At 40.2% G+C, this 16,171-nt stretch overlaps 2 protein-coding genes across 2 annotated transcripts in view; one reads left to right on the top strand and one right to left on the bottom strand.

Annotated features, from left to right (window-relative positions):
- The window catches only part of LOC119651459, a 23,319-nt gene extending 15,291 nt beyond the window's left edge, over window positions 1–8,028 (top strand). Inside the window, exon 6 of the mRNA XM_038055065.1 lies at window positions 7,523–8,028. Within this exon, the coding sequence (XP_037910993.1) occupies window positions 7,523–7,899 (377 nt within the window). The 3' untranslated portion in view covers window positions 7,900–8,028. The remainder of the gene's footprint in view (window positions 1–7,522) is intronic.
- Window positions 8,022–16,171, bottom strand: LOC119651458 (guanine deaminase). The gene is made up of 7 exons (XM_038055064.1): window positions 15,998–16,171; window positions 15,694–15,945; window positions 9,236–9,390; window positions 9,001–9,172; window positions 8,845–8,946; window positions 8,620–8,785; window positions 8,022–8,519 (listed from the first exon to the last, which is right to left on the bottom strand). Exons 1-7 carry the CDS (start codon window positions 16,094–16,096, stop codon window positions 8,104–8,106), a joined length of 1,362 nt encoding a protein of 453 aa, XP_037910992.1. The 5' UTR covers window positions 16,097–16,171; the 3' UTR covers window positions 8,022–8,103.

Below are 16,171 nucleotides of genomic sequence, written 5' to 3'. Positions count from 1 at the left end.
CGGAAAGTCTATAAGGGCAATATCAATGGTAGAAACAGAAGACGAGGCATACCCTACCTGAAATGGAGCGATGGCGTAGGTCAGGACGTCAGATAGCTTTTAGGGATATCTAATTGGTGTACCTCGGCGTAAAACCGGGTTGCGTGGAGTTCCTTATTAAAGCAGGCCTAGACCGGATACCGGTTGTTGCGCCGTTGATGATGATGAAATTTGTGTCACTTGCTGTATGCGTGGGATTTCATAGTTCCCCCCCCCCCCCCCCCCCCCCATAGTGCCCATCACATTTCGTTCGGATCGATTTAGCCGTTTTGGAGAAAAGTGTGTGTGACAGACAGACAGTGAATCGATTTTAATAAAGTTTTACTTTACACAAAACCTTAAAAATGCAGGATTATGAGCTAGAATCTGAAGTATGATTTTGGGAAATTGAATGCCTGGTGTTATTGGGAAAATCATAGTAGGCAGGCTTGCCATTTTTGTGTGAATTTACTGAATCCTAAGCCAGTAACAAATTAAAATGAACATTTGACATATTAGGGAATGGAATTCGCTAATGAATACATAAAAATAGCTCCAGAATTCTGGGGACGGGTCCTATTTTCCGACGAAAGTAAGTTCTGAATGTTTGGAATAAAAAGAAAGAAGTTAGTTTGGATTGGAAAATTGACATTTATAGAGTCCACAATGGCCCTACAACACCAAACATCAATTGTATACACCCCCTCAATCCAGACCTTAACCCCATAGAATTTGCGGGATATAATGGAGCGTAAGAAATGCTTTAAAACGTTTTTATGGAGGAATGGTTAAAATTAGCGAAGAAGGAACATCCAAATTAGTCAGATCGATGCCACAACGACTTTCGGAGGTTCTCCAACGCAAAGCATGTTCCACCAGTTACTAATAATAGTTATAAGATATCATAAAATAACTTTTTCCCATTATATTTCAAATGTATTAATACTTTTTCTGGTGAATAATTTCTATAATTTGGTTTATTTTTACTTTAAAAGGAAATCAAAACACAATGAAATTTTTAATACATAATAAAAAGAAAGTACACTATTCGACAAATATTTACTGAACATATTGACCAGTTCGATTCAAAAACCAGGACATCAGGATTTTAAGACCACGTCCTCCAGTTCGCGAATTTGAATGGTCGCTTTTTTTCCTTGGTTTGCCTATTGAGCTTTTTTTTGGCTCTTTATCATTCATATCGTCCAAATCCTCAGAATGGCCTATCCACATCAGCTTCCGAAGCTTTATAAGAATGGATCATCCTATCATCGCTGACAACGCTTTAGGCTCCTTAGTAAGAAGGGCACTCACTCTCGCGATCACCATCTCGGCCGGTTCAAAGAAAGTGCGGTACTCGCAAAGCTCCCCTCTCTGTACTTGCGCGAGACACTTACGGTATATCTCCTCGCCAAGAGCGTCAGCCCATTCCTTGTCGCTGTTGCTTTGATTTGCTCAAAAAAAGCTCATAATTAAGTCAGTCGAAGGTACTTTACCATTGGTTTTGACTCTTTTATCGACTCGCCGACCGATACGGAACTCAGGGTTGAAATTCTCCTTTTAGTTAGGACAACTACTTCGGTTTTTTCCAGTGCAAGGTTGAAACCATAAGTAGTCATCCATCCGCTTACCCGTCGCATCAATATGCCAAGTCTGCTTTGCGCTTGTTCAGCAGTGCGTCCGGCAACAAGCGCCGCAGACGCGTCACGGTCCCTGCATAAAACGCAAATCTCCTTTTCGTTGCGGATTGGTATCCTACAGTTCGTAGAGATGATGCCAGTCCGGACATTGGTTGCCTCCGGACATTGACGCTTGATGGCCTCTTCTATTTGGCTTTTTCTGCGAGACAGTCAAGGTCGCTCATTTCCAGAGAGCACATGGGTTCCAGGCTAAAAACCAAAGTTTTCTCTCTCAATAGCCCCTTGATTGCCTCGTAGAAAGTACCTTTGTCTATTGCCCTCGGGCCTAATTCGACTAGGACCCCACCAAACTTCGTTTTCCAAATTGAAGACACTATCTTTGGGGTTGATCCTATATTGGATTTTATTGAGGACTTCCGCAAAGTGCCTTCCGTCGGGTTAATAAGCAGAGTTAACGGTCTAGCTCTCCTTCATCTGAACGCCTCTTCTTTTGGCGCTCCATCCTTCGTATCCGCCTTAATTTTAGGCAGAGGTTTTTCTGATGACGCGGCATGTTTTTGCCTCTTGTCCCTCTTCGCCTTTCTCTTTTGTGCCCTGGAGAATGCCTGAATGGAGTCTCTTTCAGATGCCTCTCCCTTCTTTCATTTTTCCCCCAGTTCCCTCTGCAACAGACTGTCTGCGATCCGTTCGGCGCTCGCGGTGTTCTCAGCGAAGACCGCGGTTGTTTTTGCTTTTCGTGCTGTTCTGTTACTCTCCCGAGTAATGCCTATAGTACGAAATTCTTTCCGTGTTTCACGCCTTTGCTGACGATTTTTTTGGAGGAACGTCGCAAATGACATGCGCTTCACAATTGCCGCGCATTTCCTGATAAGCCTTTCTTCTTCAGCTTTTGCCAAAGTAGTCGACAGGCATATTCATTGTCTGTCTGTTACGTACTTTTCTACAAAACGGCTATACCAATTCGAACGAAATTTGGTGGACATAGATGTAAGATGTGCAAACTAGAAATGAGTCAGGATTCATTTTCGGAAACTATCTAATTTAAATATCTGAAAAAAATTCAGGGTGGCGCGCCTATACGAAATCTAGGCCCCAAAATACATCACAAGTATATTAACAACTTTTGGCTAATCACCGGAAAATCCCCTTAGGCTCTTCGCGAGTTTCAAATTTTACACTAGCAGCAGTGGCATAGAGGAATGTTACAGTAACAGCAGTAGCATATAGGATGGCATCCTCCATGGTTGTATTTTGAACAAATTCGCTATTAGTAGCCAAGTTGTAGCAGTTCAATTTATAAATTTGGTGTGGATTTACTGCATCTTAAGCTATAGAAGTGCGATGCTGACGTCAATTAACGGAAATATTTGACACATGGTGCTCAAATCTCATATTCGAAACGCCTATTTTTCTCTATTCCTTTGAGGGGTTTCATCTAAAATCAAATCTTTTAAAATTCATTCACTGTCTGTCTGTCTGCCATACACGCTTTTCTTCAAAACTGGTAAACCGATTCAAACGAAATTTGGTGGACATATGGGAACTATGAAATCCCACACATACAGTAAGTGACATAAAATTACGTGGTCGGTAAAGGGGGGTCGCCATGCAAGCAAAGGGGGAATGTATGTCAATATGTTTTACACTTAAAGTGAGCCAGAACTCATTTTCAGAAACTACACAACCCAAAAATTTGAAAGAAATCAGGGTGGTGCGCTTATATGAAAGCTAGACCGCAAAATATGTCCCCTTACGATATCTGCTCAAGTAAACTTACTAATAGAATATAACCAACTTTTAGAAATTGACTGCAAGACCCCTCTTAAGCTCATCCTAGGAGTATTATGCACCAACATAGAAGACAGTATTACGCATACACACGCCGAGTTTCATTCAAATCCGCCTATTAGTGTCAAATTTATAGCCGTTCAAATTTTGCGCGAAGTTACTTTATCTTAAGCTATGCTTTCACGTTAGAGTGAAATATTCATGAAGAATCGACTTCATTTCAGCATTTTTTAAGGTTTTGTGTAAAACAAAACGATCCGAACGAAATTTGGCGGACATATGGGAATAATGGAATCCCACACATACAGTGATTGACATAAATTTATATGGAGTTTAAACGGGGGGCTCCCCTGCATACAAAGGGGGGATGTAAACATTTTCATCGAATATAGCTATGTGGGGTATCAAATGGAAGGTCTCCAATGTAACGAAGTTAACCGACAACAGATGCAAACAAGTCTGAATACCGGAAGCTGACGCTTCGGATATAAAGGTTTTGTGTTCATCTTATATGAGAAACTTTCCATTCGTCTGCCGCACATCTTTCGATTCGTATATGGCAAAAACCCACAATATTCCTTCATATTTTTTTCAAACTGCAAGAAATGCATACATATTACAGAGGTGGATGTTATGTTCATCCTAAACAAACAAACATTGCCTGTTGCCTAGTATACTATACTTATACATGCCTGTATGTAAATTGATTGTACACATATTTCCGATTTACTTCGTGCATAAAAGTATACGTATGTAAATATAAAGTACGCATATTGAGCACTGCTTGTTCAATGTACAAATATATTTATCTGAATTAGGCACCACCCCAAAGCTTCATTTACATATATATACCAATAGCTACATACATATGTCTGGCTGGAGTGAGTAAGTCATCTGCGCTCACTTTGTTGTGGTATTGACGAATTGATATATCATGATGACGCCATACACCTTTTAGAATGCACGAAATTCACACAAAACGTAAAAGTTTCGCCTTCTATAACTTTGTTATGCATTATGTTATCCCTTATGCAAGTACCAAATTTTGTAATTTCAGCATGAACTTAAGGGGGGTTTCCAGCAAAATTTCTTAAATATGCTAATATATTATTATTAACTTTATTTGTGCAGATATCGGAACGGGATGTATTTTGAGGCCTAGATTTCATTAAATATACCACTGAGAGTTTCAGATTTTTTGGTTGGATAGATTCTGAGACGCTTTTTAGGGGTCATATTTTGAACCCTCATTCCCCATGTTTTACCCGATATCAAATATGGGACCAATTTCGAAAAGTACTGATTGAGCCTTTGCATTTGATATCACACATGGTCACAGTCTTCGAAACAAAGTTTTGCACCCTTCATTCACATGTATGGGGAGAGACAGACATCTACTCGATTCTAATCAGGTTTTGGGTGGAACAAAAGGACTAGGGAAAAGTAGATTCTTCATGAATGATATTTTAATATTTCACGCGAATGGCAACTATTCTCCTTAATTATGCCGGCAGCATCTCATTGGCATAGCTTAAGATGCAGTAATTCGCGCGAAATTGAGGAGTTTGAACTGCTATAGCTTTGATACTAATAGCCGTAACTTTGCAGTATTGTGCACGATAGTATGCTCTATGCTGCCGCAGAATTTGATAGTCTTAGGAACTTAAAGCGTTTTCAGGTTAATTTCAAAAGTTGGTAACATACTATTAATAAGTTTATTTGAGCAGATATCAAAATGGAACATATTTTGAGGGATTCATATACGCGCATGGCCATGAATTTTTTTGAAATTTTTGGGTTGAGTAGTTTCGGAAAATAACTCTGTCCTGTTTCGCCTCGAGTGTGCACATTTTGACGCCTTACTCACGCATTTTACAATTTACACCAAAACTAAAATCTGCTTATACTAAAGGCTAAGTACTTATTAGGACCTTTCATTTCATACCCTGGTCATACAGGGTTACATTAGGCGAAAAAATTATACAACATGTATTTTCACTCACTATACATTCCATATGTCCACCAAATTTCATTTGAATCGGTCTAACAGTTTTGGAGAAAAGTGCGTGTGACAGACATATCATCATCATCAGCGGCGCAACAACCGGCATCCGGTCTAGGCCTGCCTTAATAAGGAACTCCACGCGACCCGGTTTTGCGCCAAGGTCCACCAATTCGATATCCCTAAAAGCTGTCTGGCGTCCTGACCTACGCCATCGTCTTCTTTTTCTACCATACATATTGCCCTTATAGACTTTCTGGACTGGATCATCCTCATCCATACGGATTAAGTGACCCGCCCACCGCAACCTATTGAGCCGGATTTTATACACAACCTGACGGTCATGGTATCGCTGATAAATTTCGTCGTTATGTAGGCTGCGGAATCGTCCATCCTCATATAGGGGCCAAAAATCCTTCGGAGGATTCTTCTCTCGAACGCGGCAAATAGTTCGCAATTTTTCTTGCTAAGAACCCAAGTCTCCGAGGAATATATTAGCACTGGCAAGATCGTTGTCTTGTACAGTAAGAGCTTTGACCCTATGGTGAGAAGTTACAAGCGGAACAATTTTTGTAAACTGAAATAGGCTATGTTGACTGCCAACAACCGTGCGCAGATTTCATCATCGTAGCTCTTACCGGTTGTGATTTACGACCCTAGATAGGAGAAATTGTCATCTCTTATCTTTATGCTGACGAGCGCTGACGTTTCCACCATATATCTTGTCTTGCCTTTATTGATGTGCAGCCCAAGATCTCGTGCCGCCTGCTCGATCTGGATGAAGGCAGTTTGTACGTCTCGAGTCGTTCTTCCGATGATGTCGATATCTTCAGCATAGGCCAATAGTTGGGTGGACTTAAAGAGGATCATAACCCTCGCATTTACCTTAGCATCACGGATCACTTTCTCCAGGGCCAGGTTAAAGAGGACGCATGGTAGGACATCCTCTTGTCGTAGACCGTTGTTGATGTCGAATGGTCTTGAGAGTGATCCCGCTGCTTTTATTTAGCCCCGCACTTGGTCAGTGTCAGCGTAGTCAGTCTTATCAATTTCGTCGGGATACCGAATTCTCTCATGGCCGTGTACAGACAGGCAGACATTAAACTGATTTTAATAAGATTTTGTTTTATTTTTGTTCTCCACGATTGCTGCAACACTATATCGAGTGTGGAAGTCTTTTTTCAGGATGTGGTCATCGCATGTTACGCCACCGATCCAACGCAACATCTTTGTCAACATTACTGACAGGCTCCGTTCATTGTCTTTGCTAGTCGGCCAGTAGCTTATCGTTGGCTGATAGCATTGATCTGAGATACTTAAATTTCTCAAATCTGAGGAGGTTGCTGCCACTGATGATGATACGCCTGTTTGTTTTGTTCAGATTCAGTTTTAAACCATGCTGCATAAGGTGATCATTCCACTTTTGGGCAAGTTGCTCGCGACCAGCTTTGTATAGGACGCTGGAGGTTGGATGTCCCGTGTGACGTTTGCCATGTTAAGAACAAAGGGGGTTGCAAGAGGCCGGTTCCTGACAAACACTGACAGAGATACAAAGCGGTTCTAACATGCCTGCCACACTTTGAACTTTACTCTTGAGATCGCGCTAGAGCAATTTAGCCCAGCGCGCGAATTCGTCTGGCACTAGGCGTTGCCGCATATCAGATGAATTTGTGTGATACACGGCCAAACAACTTGTCTAGATCCACGAAAACAATGTATAGGGGGGATGCTTCTCATGGTATTTCTCCAGAAATAACCAAGCAGCGTATACTGCGTCAGTGGTTCGATAGTTCCAAAAAAATATATTTCTTTTGTTCTCGAATGCCTTCAAAGCGTTATTTGCAACCATACTAGATGCTCTTTTTTCGCCAAACAAGTATCTTTATTCCTTCCTCCTCATTAAGCCGTCCTGAAGACAAAGAGACAGCCATGAGCAAAAATTGTTATAGTGATATAATTACTTTAATCCAACCAGTTTTTACTGGAATAATACACGTTTTGCATTTTTATTTATTATTTGAAGCTAAGCCTACCCAAATTTAACAACTGGTGCGTTTCCTATTCTCTTTTGTAGATAAACTGAGCTTTCCTTATAACTATATAGCGATACTAGTTTTTGGATTCTCGTTGCCACAATTCGTGAAACTTATTTTCAAATATATTGTGGCGCCCTTAATTTGGGCTCAGTGGAATCACCCCAAGTCCAGTGGGAAGCAAACGACAACGGGAGATCAACTGAGTGGCGAAAATTTGAAACTCTTCCTAGAAGGCATGAAACATAAAGAACAAACGCAATCAGATTTATCGAAAATCACGCATGTACTCATCAAAAAAGCAGCAGAAGATACGGGTCAGGACTTGCCGAAAATTGAAGCACCACAAGAAACGAAAAACCAGACATCAACTGCTGTGGAAAACTTACCTTCAACCGTTGAAGAAGTATCTAGTTAATTCTACTCCCAAAAGTGCTGGTCTTTCACACAATCGTGATTTGATATATCAAGATTTTATATTGTATATACGTACGCTAAGTTTTGCATGAAGTGTTAACATATTAATAAAGTACAAGAATCTTATAAATTTTTCAACTTTTATTTAAAGTCCCGTTTTACATCAACAAAATTTGAAGTGCTGCTGGAAGCGTGAAATTTCGAACTATTTGATTTGTCTCCCATTCACAAACACTTTCATTATATTCCTATCATCGCCCGAATAGATAAATTGTTGTACGAGTCTAAGTAAATCCCGTTCAGGTTCTTTGCCCTCGCTCTGCAATCCACAATTAAATATCGGGAAGCTATCAGTTTCCACGACAAGCGCATCAAAGCTTTTCCCAACAATGAAATTTCCTACTTTCTCATCCACTGCTAGGGCCTCAGCGCCTCCTAGTGTTGCTAGGTAAATGGCCTGTTGGTAAGTTAACGGTTTGGATTCATTGTTGAAATTCGTGATGTTCTGTTGCTCCTCACAGCCTTTGATGCTCTGCGTTCTGACAAAATGAAGGTGGTTAGATATATCCAAACAACGAACGAGGGCATCCTTAATTGAAGGATTGTGACCGCCAGAGACATCTGGAATGCAATTTATCGGATTAAACATTGGCAACTATAGTTTTAGGTCATCAAAATTGCTAAATAAGTGAAATTTAGGGAAATCGACTAATGCACATACCGGTGCCAAGGCCAACTGTAACGCCAGCATTTATAATTCTTTTGACATCACACATTCCTGATAGCAAATTAGTGTTTGATGCTGGACAATGTGCCACTGAAGTACCAGTTTCTTTGAATATCTTCAACTCCTGATCTTTTAAATGCACAGCGTGAGCCATAACAGTCTATAAATAATCCGGATAAAGATTTGTTCGCATTCATGTATGAAACAAGTTTTCCTTACTTTATTACTGAGCAGGCCGGCATCTTTGTAGACTTGAGCGTATAACTTGCCAAACATTTCCTCCGCTACCTGAACTTCGGACAAGTTTTCAGAAATATGACTCTGAAAGGATAATTGTTTTTATGTCTGCAGGATTTGGCATAAAATTACTTTTACCTGAATGTTAACATTATTTTCTTTGGCAATTTTCGCAAGACTACCCATTAAACTTTCAGTACAACTAAGGGCGAATCGTGGTGTGACAATTGGCTTGACTATTTCGCTCTTAAGTTCTAAAATGCGTTTCACAAAGTCACGTGCTTCTGACACCGCTTCATCTGAAGACTCCCTGAAGGTGAGGTTTGATTAGTTTAAAGGTAGCCCACAGCAGAGATACTTTTACAGCGCTTACACATAATAACTAGGACAATTGCAATCGGATGATACTTTTCCTATAAACGCTCGTTGCCCTTGCCGAATTGCTTCCTTCGCCAGAATGATACTGCTTTCTTTGTGGTTTGTTGCGAAGTATGCCGCAAGGGTAGTTCCACATCTGATCGTAGTTTCCTGGAAGAAACCAATGAGCAATGAGCTACATGGTAATCAGATAATTTGAAGAAACTGAATATTGTCAACTACAAAGTGTGAGAAAATAAACTAGTTGAGATAACGAGGGGTGACTTCACAGAAATGGGCGCATTCACGCGTCTGTCTGCTGTTGCTTCGATAGGGAGTTGAGGGAAAGTAACTCCGTTTGCTTATTCATTTAGGAAAATAAAAAGAAGTAAATTTAAATTACCTCAAAACTTTTCATCGATTAACTTGAAATTTTAACTGTATATTTATAACAACATTTTGAATGGAAGTGTACATGATTTTTATGATACTTTATATAGATTGTTTTTTATAAATAATTTTCCACGATTTTTGTGGAAAAATTTGATTTTTTTTTAAAACACGCATCGTTTTTGTAAACATCAACATATAAAAAAACCCAATATACTTTTATAGCTACATATATGTATGTATAGCCAATGAAACTACGTGTTCACCGTAAATCAAAAATGTCAATTCAAAAAAGAAAGCTCCGTTGTTCTTTTCCAGAATGTTTATTTACTTCATTGTCCCGGTTAAAAAAAGTCCGAAAATATGGTTATTTTTCTGAACGCCACAGTAACCTAACCCCATAAGATAAACTGATTGATTATACAACAATATTTCCAAACGAAATTGCAGGAAAGACGGTACCATAGAAGATGGAGCAGATGAAAACAGTTTACGGTCATTGACGTAATGTAAGTATGGGCAAGAGGGCAAAGAGACGTGGTCAACGGTGAAAAATAAGCAAATCGGGAAACCGGAATCTGGATACTTCAAGTATGAAAGATTATGTGTTTCCTTATGTGAGGAATATTGGATGCACGATATATCGACTTATAAATGATTAAACATTCAATTGTGTAGTATTTTGAAGGAACATTTACATAACTAATTTGTCCTGAAGATTACTATAGTTGCACATACTTAGCAATATTTATGAAAATTGAATACCGCTGGCACTAACTTACATACATATCCATCTTAATTGAATACAAATATATGGCGGGTGTATCAAAACCGCTTCGTGTCTCTGTTGGTGTTCAAGGAACACCAACACCAACCAAGGAAGCGCCCTCTCACCACTCCTCTTTGTCCTTGTTATGGACACCGTCACACAGGGTATACGTCCAGCGCCGTACACACTGCTTTATGCAGATGATGTTTTCCTAGTATCTGATAGCAAAAATGATCTGGAGCAACTTCTCCAAAAATGGAATGATCGCCTCATGCAACACGGTCTCAGACTGAATCTAAATAAAACTGAATTGTTGACGACCGATCCCTATGAAACAGGCACAATCACTGTCAGCGGTAGTGACCTGCGCAGAACTGAGCGATTTAAATACCTCGAGCCAATAGTATCAGCCAATGGAGAACTGCGTTTTGAAATTGCTTCACGCATTAACGCAACCTGGATGAAGTGGCGTTCCACAACTGGTGTTCTTTGTGGTCGACGTATCAACGAACGTCTCAAATCTTGCAGTAATGGAGACGAAGATGTTGCGTTGGACTAGTGGCATGACACGGTTTGATCACATCCAAAATGGGGAGAGTTATGGGGAGATAGGCGTCTTCGATGATATGGTCACGCAATTCGTGCTAACGAGAATTCACTTGCAAAGATTGGTCTGAACATCGAAATCGATGGTAAACGACCAAAAGGCAGACCGAAACAACAGTGGCTTGATTTAAAAGCCTCGAGATTGCACCCAGATCAGGCATTCGATAGAGCTAAATGGCGAAACCGATCACGACGAGCCGACCCCTCTTGTGAACGGGACAAAGGCTAAAGAAAAAGAAGAAGATATCTACAAATAACTGAAAAACGCTGAATACTCGCAGGGAACTCCCTTTACTAGACGATGACGTAAAACACGCCTTAGAATGCAATAAATTTAGGTGAAATAGAAACTTTTATTGATGTCAACTTTGTACTTCTAGCGTCTGTCATTTTTTCAGATTTTTCAATTGGATCAGTTCTGAGAAAGAGACCTCTTCCACTTTTTGGGTCTCACATTTTGAGCCCTCACTTGCATACCTTCCACCCAATATCAATAATAGAACCAGTTTGGAAAAGTACTAATTGAACCCTTTCATTTGATACCCCACACGAATCGATTTTGCAACCAAAACCTTAAAAGTGGCTGGGGAGAAATAGATTCTTCATAAATGGAACTTTAATTTTTCACTGGAATGTCAATTATTCTCGGTAATTATCATCATCATCAACGGCGCAACAACCGGTATCCGGTCTAGGCCTGCCTTAATAAGGAACTCCAGACATCCCGGTTTTGCGCCGAGGTCCACCAATTCGATATCCCTAAAAGCTGTCTGGCGTCCTGATCCACGCCATCGCTCCATCTTAGGCAGGGTCTGCCTCGTCTTCTTTTTCTACCATAGATATTGCCCTTATAGACTTATAGACCCGCCCACCGTAACCTATTGAGCCGGATTTTATCCACAACCGGACGGTCATGGTATCGCTCATAGATTTCGTCATTGTGTAGGTTACGGAATCGTCCATCCTCATGTAGGGGGCCAAAAATTCTTCGGAGGAAACGCGGCCAAGAGTTCGCAATTTTTCTTGCTAAGAACCCAAGTTTCCGAGGAATACAGGGTTTGGGTTGCAATCAATTTAAAATAGTTGGTAATATACTATTAGTAACTTAATTTAAGCAGTTATCGGAATGGGACATATTTTAAGACCTAGATTTCATTTAAGCGCATCACCGTGATTTTTCTCAAATTTTTGGTTTGGGTGTTTTCTAAAAATGAATTCTGTGTCATTTTAGGTGTGCACATTTTGAGTCCTTGCTAGTACATAGTACATCAAAACTAATATCAGTTTCGCAAAGTACTTATCGAGACTTTTCATTTGATACATGTCTATATTCAGTGGACAAACTTTTTACATCCCCCTTTGCATATATGGGGAGCCCCCCTTTACCCTCCACACAAATTTATGTCACTCACTGTATGCGTGGAATTTCATAGTGCCCATATGTCCACCAAATTTCGTTTGAATCGGTGTAGCCGTTTTGAAAAAAAGTGTGTGTGACAGGCGGACAGTGAATCGATTTTAATAAAATTTGGTTTTATATAAAACCTTACAAAGGAATAGAGAAATATAGGCATTTCGTATATGGGATTTGAGCACCATATGCCAATAACTTCTTGCTTGCTTCTTGCTCTTTGCTACTTATAGCAGAATTTGTTCAAAATATAACCCAGTATTATGGGGGACGCTATCCTATATGTTACTGCTGTTACTGTAACATTCGCCTATGCTACTGTTGTTGGTATAAAATTTGGATTTCCTGGTAATTAGTCAAAAATTTGTAATATACTATTATTAAGTTCATTCAAGCAGATATCGGAATGGGATGTATTTTGTGGCCTAGAATTTCCTATAGGTGGGTCGCCATGAATTTTTTTCAGATTTTTAGGTTAGATACTCGTAGTTTCTGAAAATGAATCCTGTCTCATTTTAAATTTGCAAACCTTACTCCTCTTCCTTAAAACCACAAACTTTAGGAAAAAAATCTGCATCCATCCCCCTTTCAAACTCTATACAAAGTTATGCTGCTCACTGTCTCGTGGACTCGCATAGTTCACATATATTTCCAAATATTGCTTCAATTCACGTAGTCGTTTTCGAGAACAGAGCTTAAGATAGACAGACAGACAGTCAACCGATTTTAATGAGATTTTGTTTTACACGAAACCTCAAAAAGGATGTCAATATGGAACCCTAGGAACACCGGAGAAGAAGGAAGATTAGTGTAATAGACGCTTTTATCGTTGGTAGCGCAGCGTACTTAGCTCTTGTTCATTAGTCGTAGTAATAATTTTTATAAATATTTCTTACCCGCCACTCCACTTCAACAATAACATTTTGTTCGATTTCCCACCATATAATTGATATTTAAATTAGCTATTCAAATATATACATATAATTTTTTATTTAAACTGCAGCAAACAGTTCCCAAATTCCGTGATTCGTCCTATTTCCAGGAAGCAATGAATCTTACCTCAGGGGTGTTCGCTGCATCAGTTGCATAACTTGGTACAATAACGCACGAAATGAGTATATGACGTTCAAAAGACCATCCAAGAGAGCAAAGTTATCCCAAAACCTAAAGAAATGGCGAAATTGACTGTGAAGGTCCGCTCGCAAATACTACAGCTCCATTGAAGTGTTGATATGTGCTTGCACCTAGTTTTATTTTTATTTAGAAGAACTACAAGCATCGGAACGATAACTATTTTAACATAAGTACAGTTTCACTCTAAATAAACAAACACTTTCTATTACCGTATAACGATGCATGCATATATATGTGTATATCAAAATAGATCAAACGCATCTCCAAGCATTTTTACTTTACTCGGTGCACAAACCAGGTACACACATGTCTATTATATTGGTTACTACCCGCAAACTTTATTAGGATATACTACCTCGAGTAATTGACACTGAAATGCAAATAACTAAAAAAAGCTAAAACGTTCCCATCGACCCGGCCGATTTTTTCATAATTATGTCCTATACGCGAATGTCGAATCCAAGCCATCCGCAAAGGTCATCACGAGCCGCATGCTGGACATAGCATTGGTGGCTCCACATCGAAGCTATGACCGAGACAGACTTCTGCAAGTACCCAGGAATTCTGCAAGGAACCTATGCTCGAGTTGGTGATCTGAAGGATGCTCTGCTGTCCGAATTCCTGCGACGTGTAAAGCTGGTGCTGAAATCGCATTTCTCGGGGAAAAATAAAACAAGCGCTTTGAATGTATTCGCTATCCCTTCACTGGCCTATGCATTCGGAATATTGCCGTGGATGAAAACCGATCTGAAAAAGGTCCAGCGGCGGATAGGGACAACTATGTCCACATTCCGAATGCATCATCCAAAATCTGCCGTGGAGCGGATGAACCTGCCTCGTGACACCGGGGTAGGGGCGTGGTTGACGTGGCGGAACAACATTATCGCCAAGTCGACTCGTTGCGCGCTTATTTTTACAGCAAAGAGCAGGCGAGTCCGTTGCATGCGGCTTTCTATAAGGCAGACTGTGGACTGATTCCACTTAACTTGAAGGATCGGTCTTTCAATCCTCTGAGTGGGGTGGCTTTGTTAATAATAGTTGGATTTAAGACCTGTTGCACATTTTAAGGTTCATATTTTGAGCCTTCACTTTCCTACTTTTTAACAAATATCAAAAGTACTATTTGAGCCCTTTTTTGTGGGGTGGCCATATTCTGTAGAAACAAATTGCGCCCCCTTTTCGCATATACGGGAGGCCCCCCCCCTCTAAACTCAACATAAAATGGCGTCAATTGCCATATGTAAAGGGATTCACAGACCACAACTTCTCACAAAATTTCGTGACAATTCGTCCACACAAAAATTTGTTTCCAGTTTTTTCGGTTGAATAGGTTCTGACAACGCCACATTTTACACTTTATGGAGCCTATGTTTTGGATCCTAACTCCCTCGCCCTCTCTTTCTAACTGATATCAAAATCTAGACCAGATCTGACTAATACTAGTTGACGAAAACTATAGAAGAAATTTGTTTTTTTCAGCAACATCTAAAGACAGCGAAAAGTACTGGTCGAGACCCTGAAGATCTCTTTTCAGGTTTGGTAATCTCAACGAAACTTCAGGTTCACAGTCGAAAAAGTAACTTTGGCGCTTACTCGTGGGTCGCTAAATATGCCTACCTTAACAATCTGTAAACATACGAGTACGCATTTTATAGCTTTTGATAATTAAATCTATAAAGATAACGTTTATCTGGATCTCGATTCACAGTCAATCTACTTCCTCCTAAAGCATTCGAAGCGATACTTCACGCTACATAATTAATTCCAATCAAGTGCGAATTATTAGTTTTATCAAAATCTATCGCTGCTAGCTTCTCTGCGGTACAAGATAGGTGAACTTGAATATCTCTAGCGGCGCAATATTGACTGATTAACCAGTCATTCTGGTTTTCCTTTTCTTATCAATAGCAGCAGCGGAGCGCGGTAACAACTTTTAGTCCTGAGAAGCTACCAGCAGTTCCCATGCTTAATACTGGATACAGGGTTTGAAATGCCCTTGTGTGAAGGAAACCTTATTTGAATATAGAACGTGCTTTACGGAACACAATTGGGGAAGGTAATATATATGTAAACATGTAATGAATGTCTATCAAACAAACGCGGTGGACATTTAACTTTCTTTTAGCTCGAAAAATATGCTGTTGACATCGGTTTCGTTACTCACCACGACTTTCTGATAAATGCGCTGGGCGAAAGCGGTATCACGGTACCGCGACTCCATGGGGAAAGTGTACTTCTCCAGCCATTCCAATAGAGGCGAATCCAGGCCCAGTCCAAGATTCGGCATTTGTGGGGCATGAATATGGCAATCAACGAAACCGGGCATTACGAACTGAGATGGTGATAGGAGTGTCTCCTCCACTTCGCGGCCTGCTGCCTGCTTCCATGTGCTGTAGTCGGAGCCAACAGCGACAATCTGCAAACATTTGAAATACGTAAAAGACGCTTTGACAGAAACTATCTTTTACCTTCCCACCGGAAACTGCAACGAATCCATTCGGAATCACTTCGAGTTCATTGAGCGACTTCGAATGTACAATTTGACCAACAAATGTTTGAGTCGACATGGTTCGGCTGCGGAGCACTTGTTGACTTCAGCAGACGACGTGCGTGAGAATGAAAATGAGAAAGAAATTCTCGTT

The sequence above is a fragment of the Hermetia illucens genome, chromosome 3 (assembly GCF_905115235.1).
Source record: "Hermetia illucens chromosome 3, iHerIll2.2.curated.20191125, whole genome shotgun sequence".
Lineage (NCBI taxonomy): Eukaryota > Metazoa > Arthropoda > Insecta > Diptera > Stratiomyidae > Hermetia > Hermetia illucens.
This window is presented reverse-complemented; position numbering and strand designations above follow the sequence as displayed.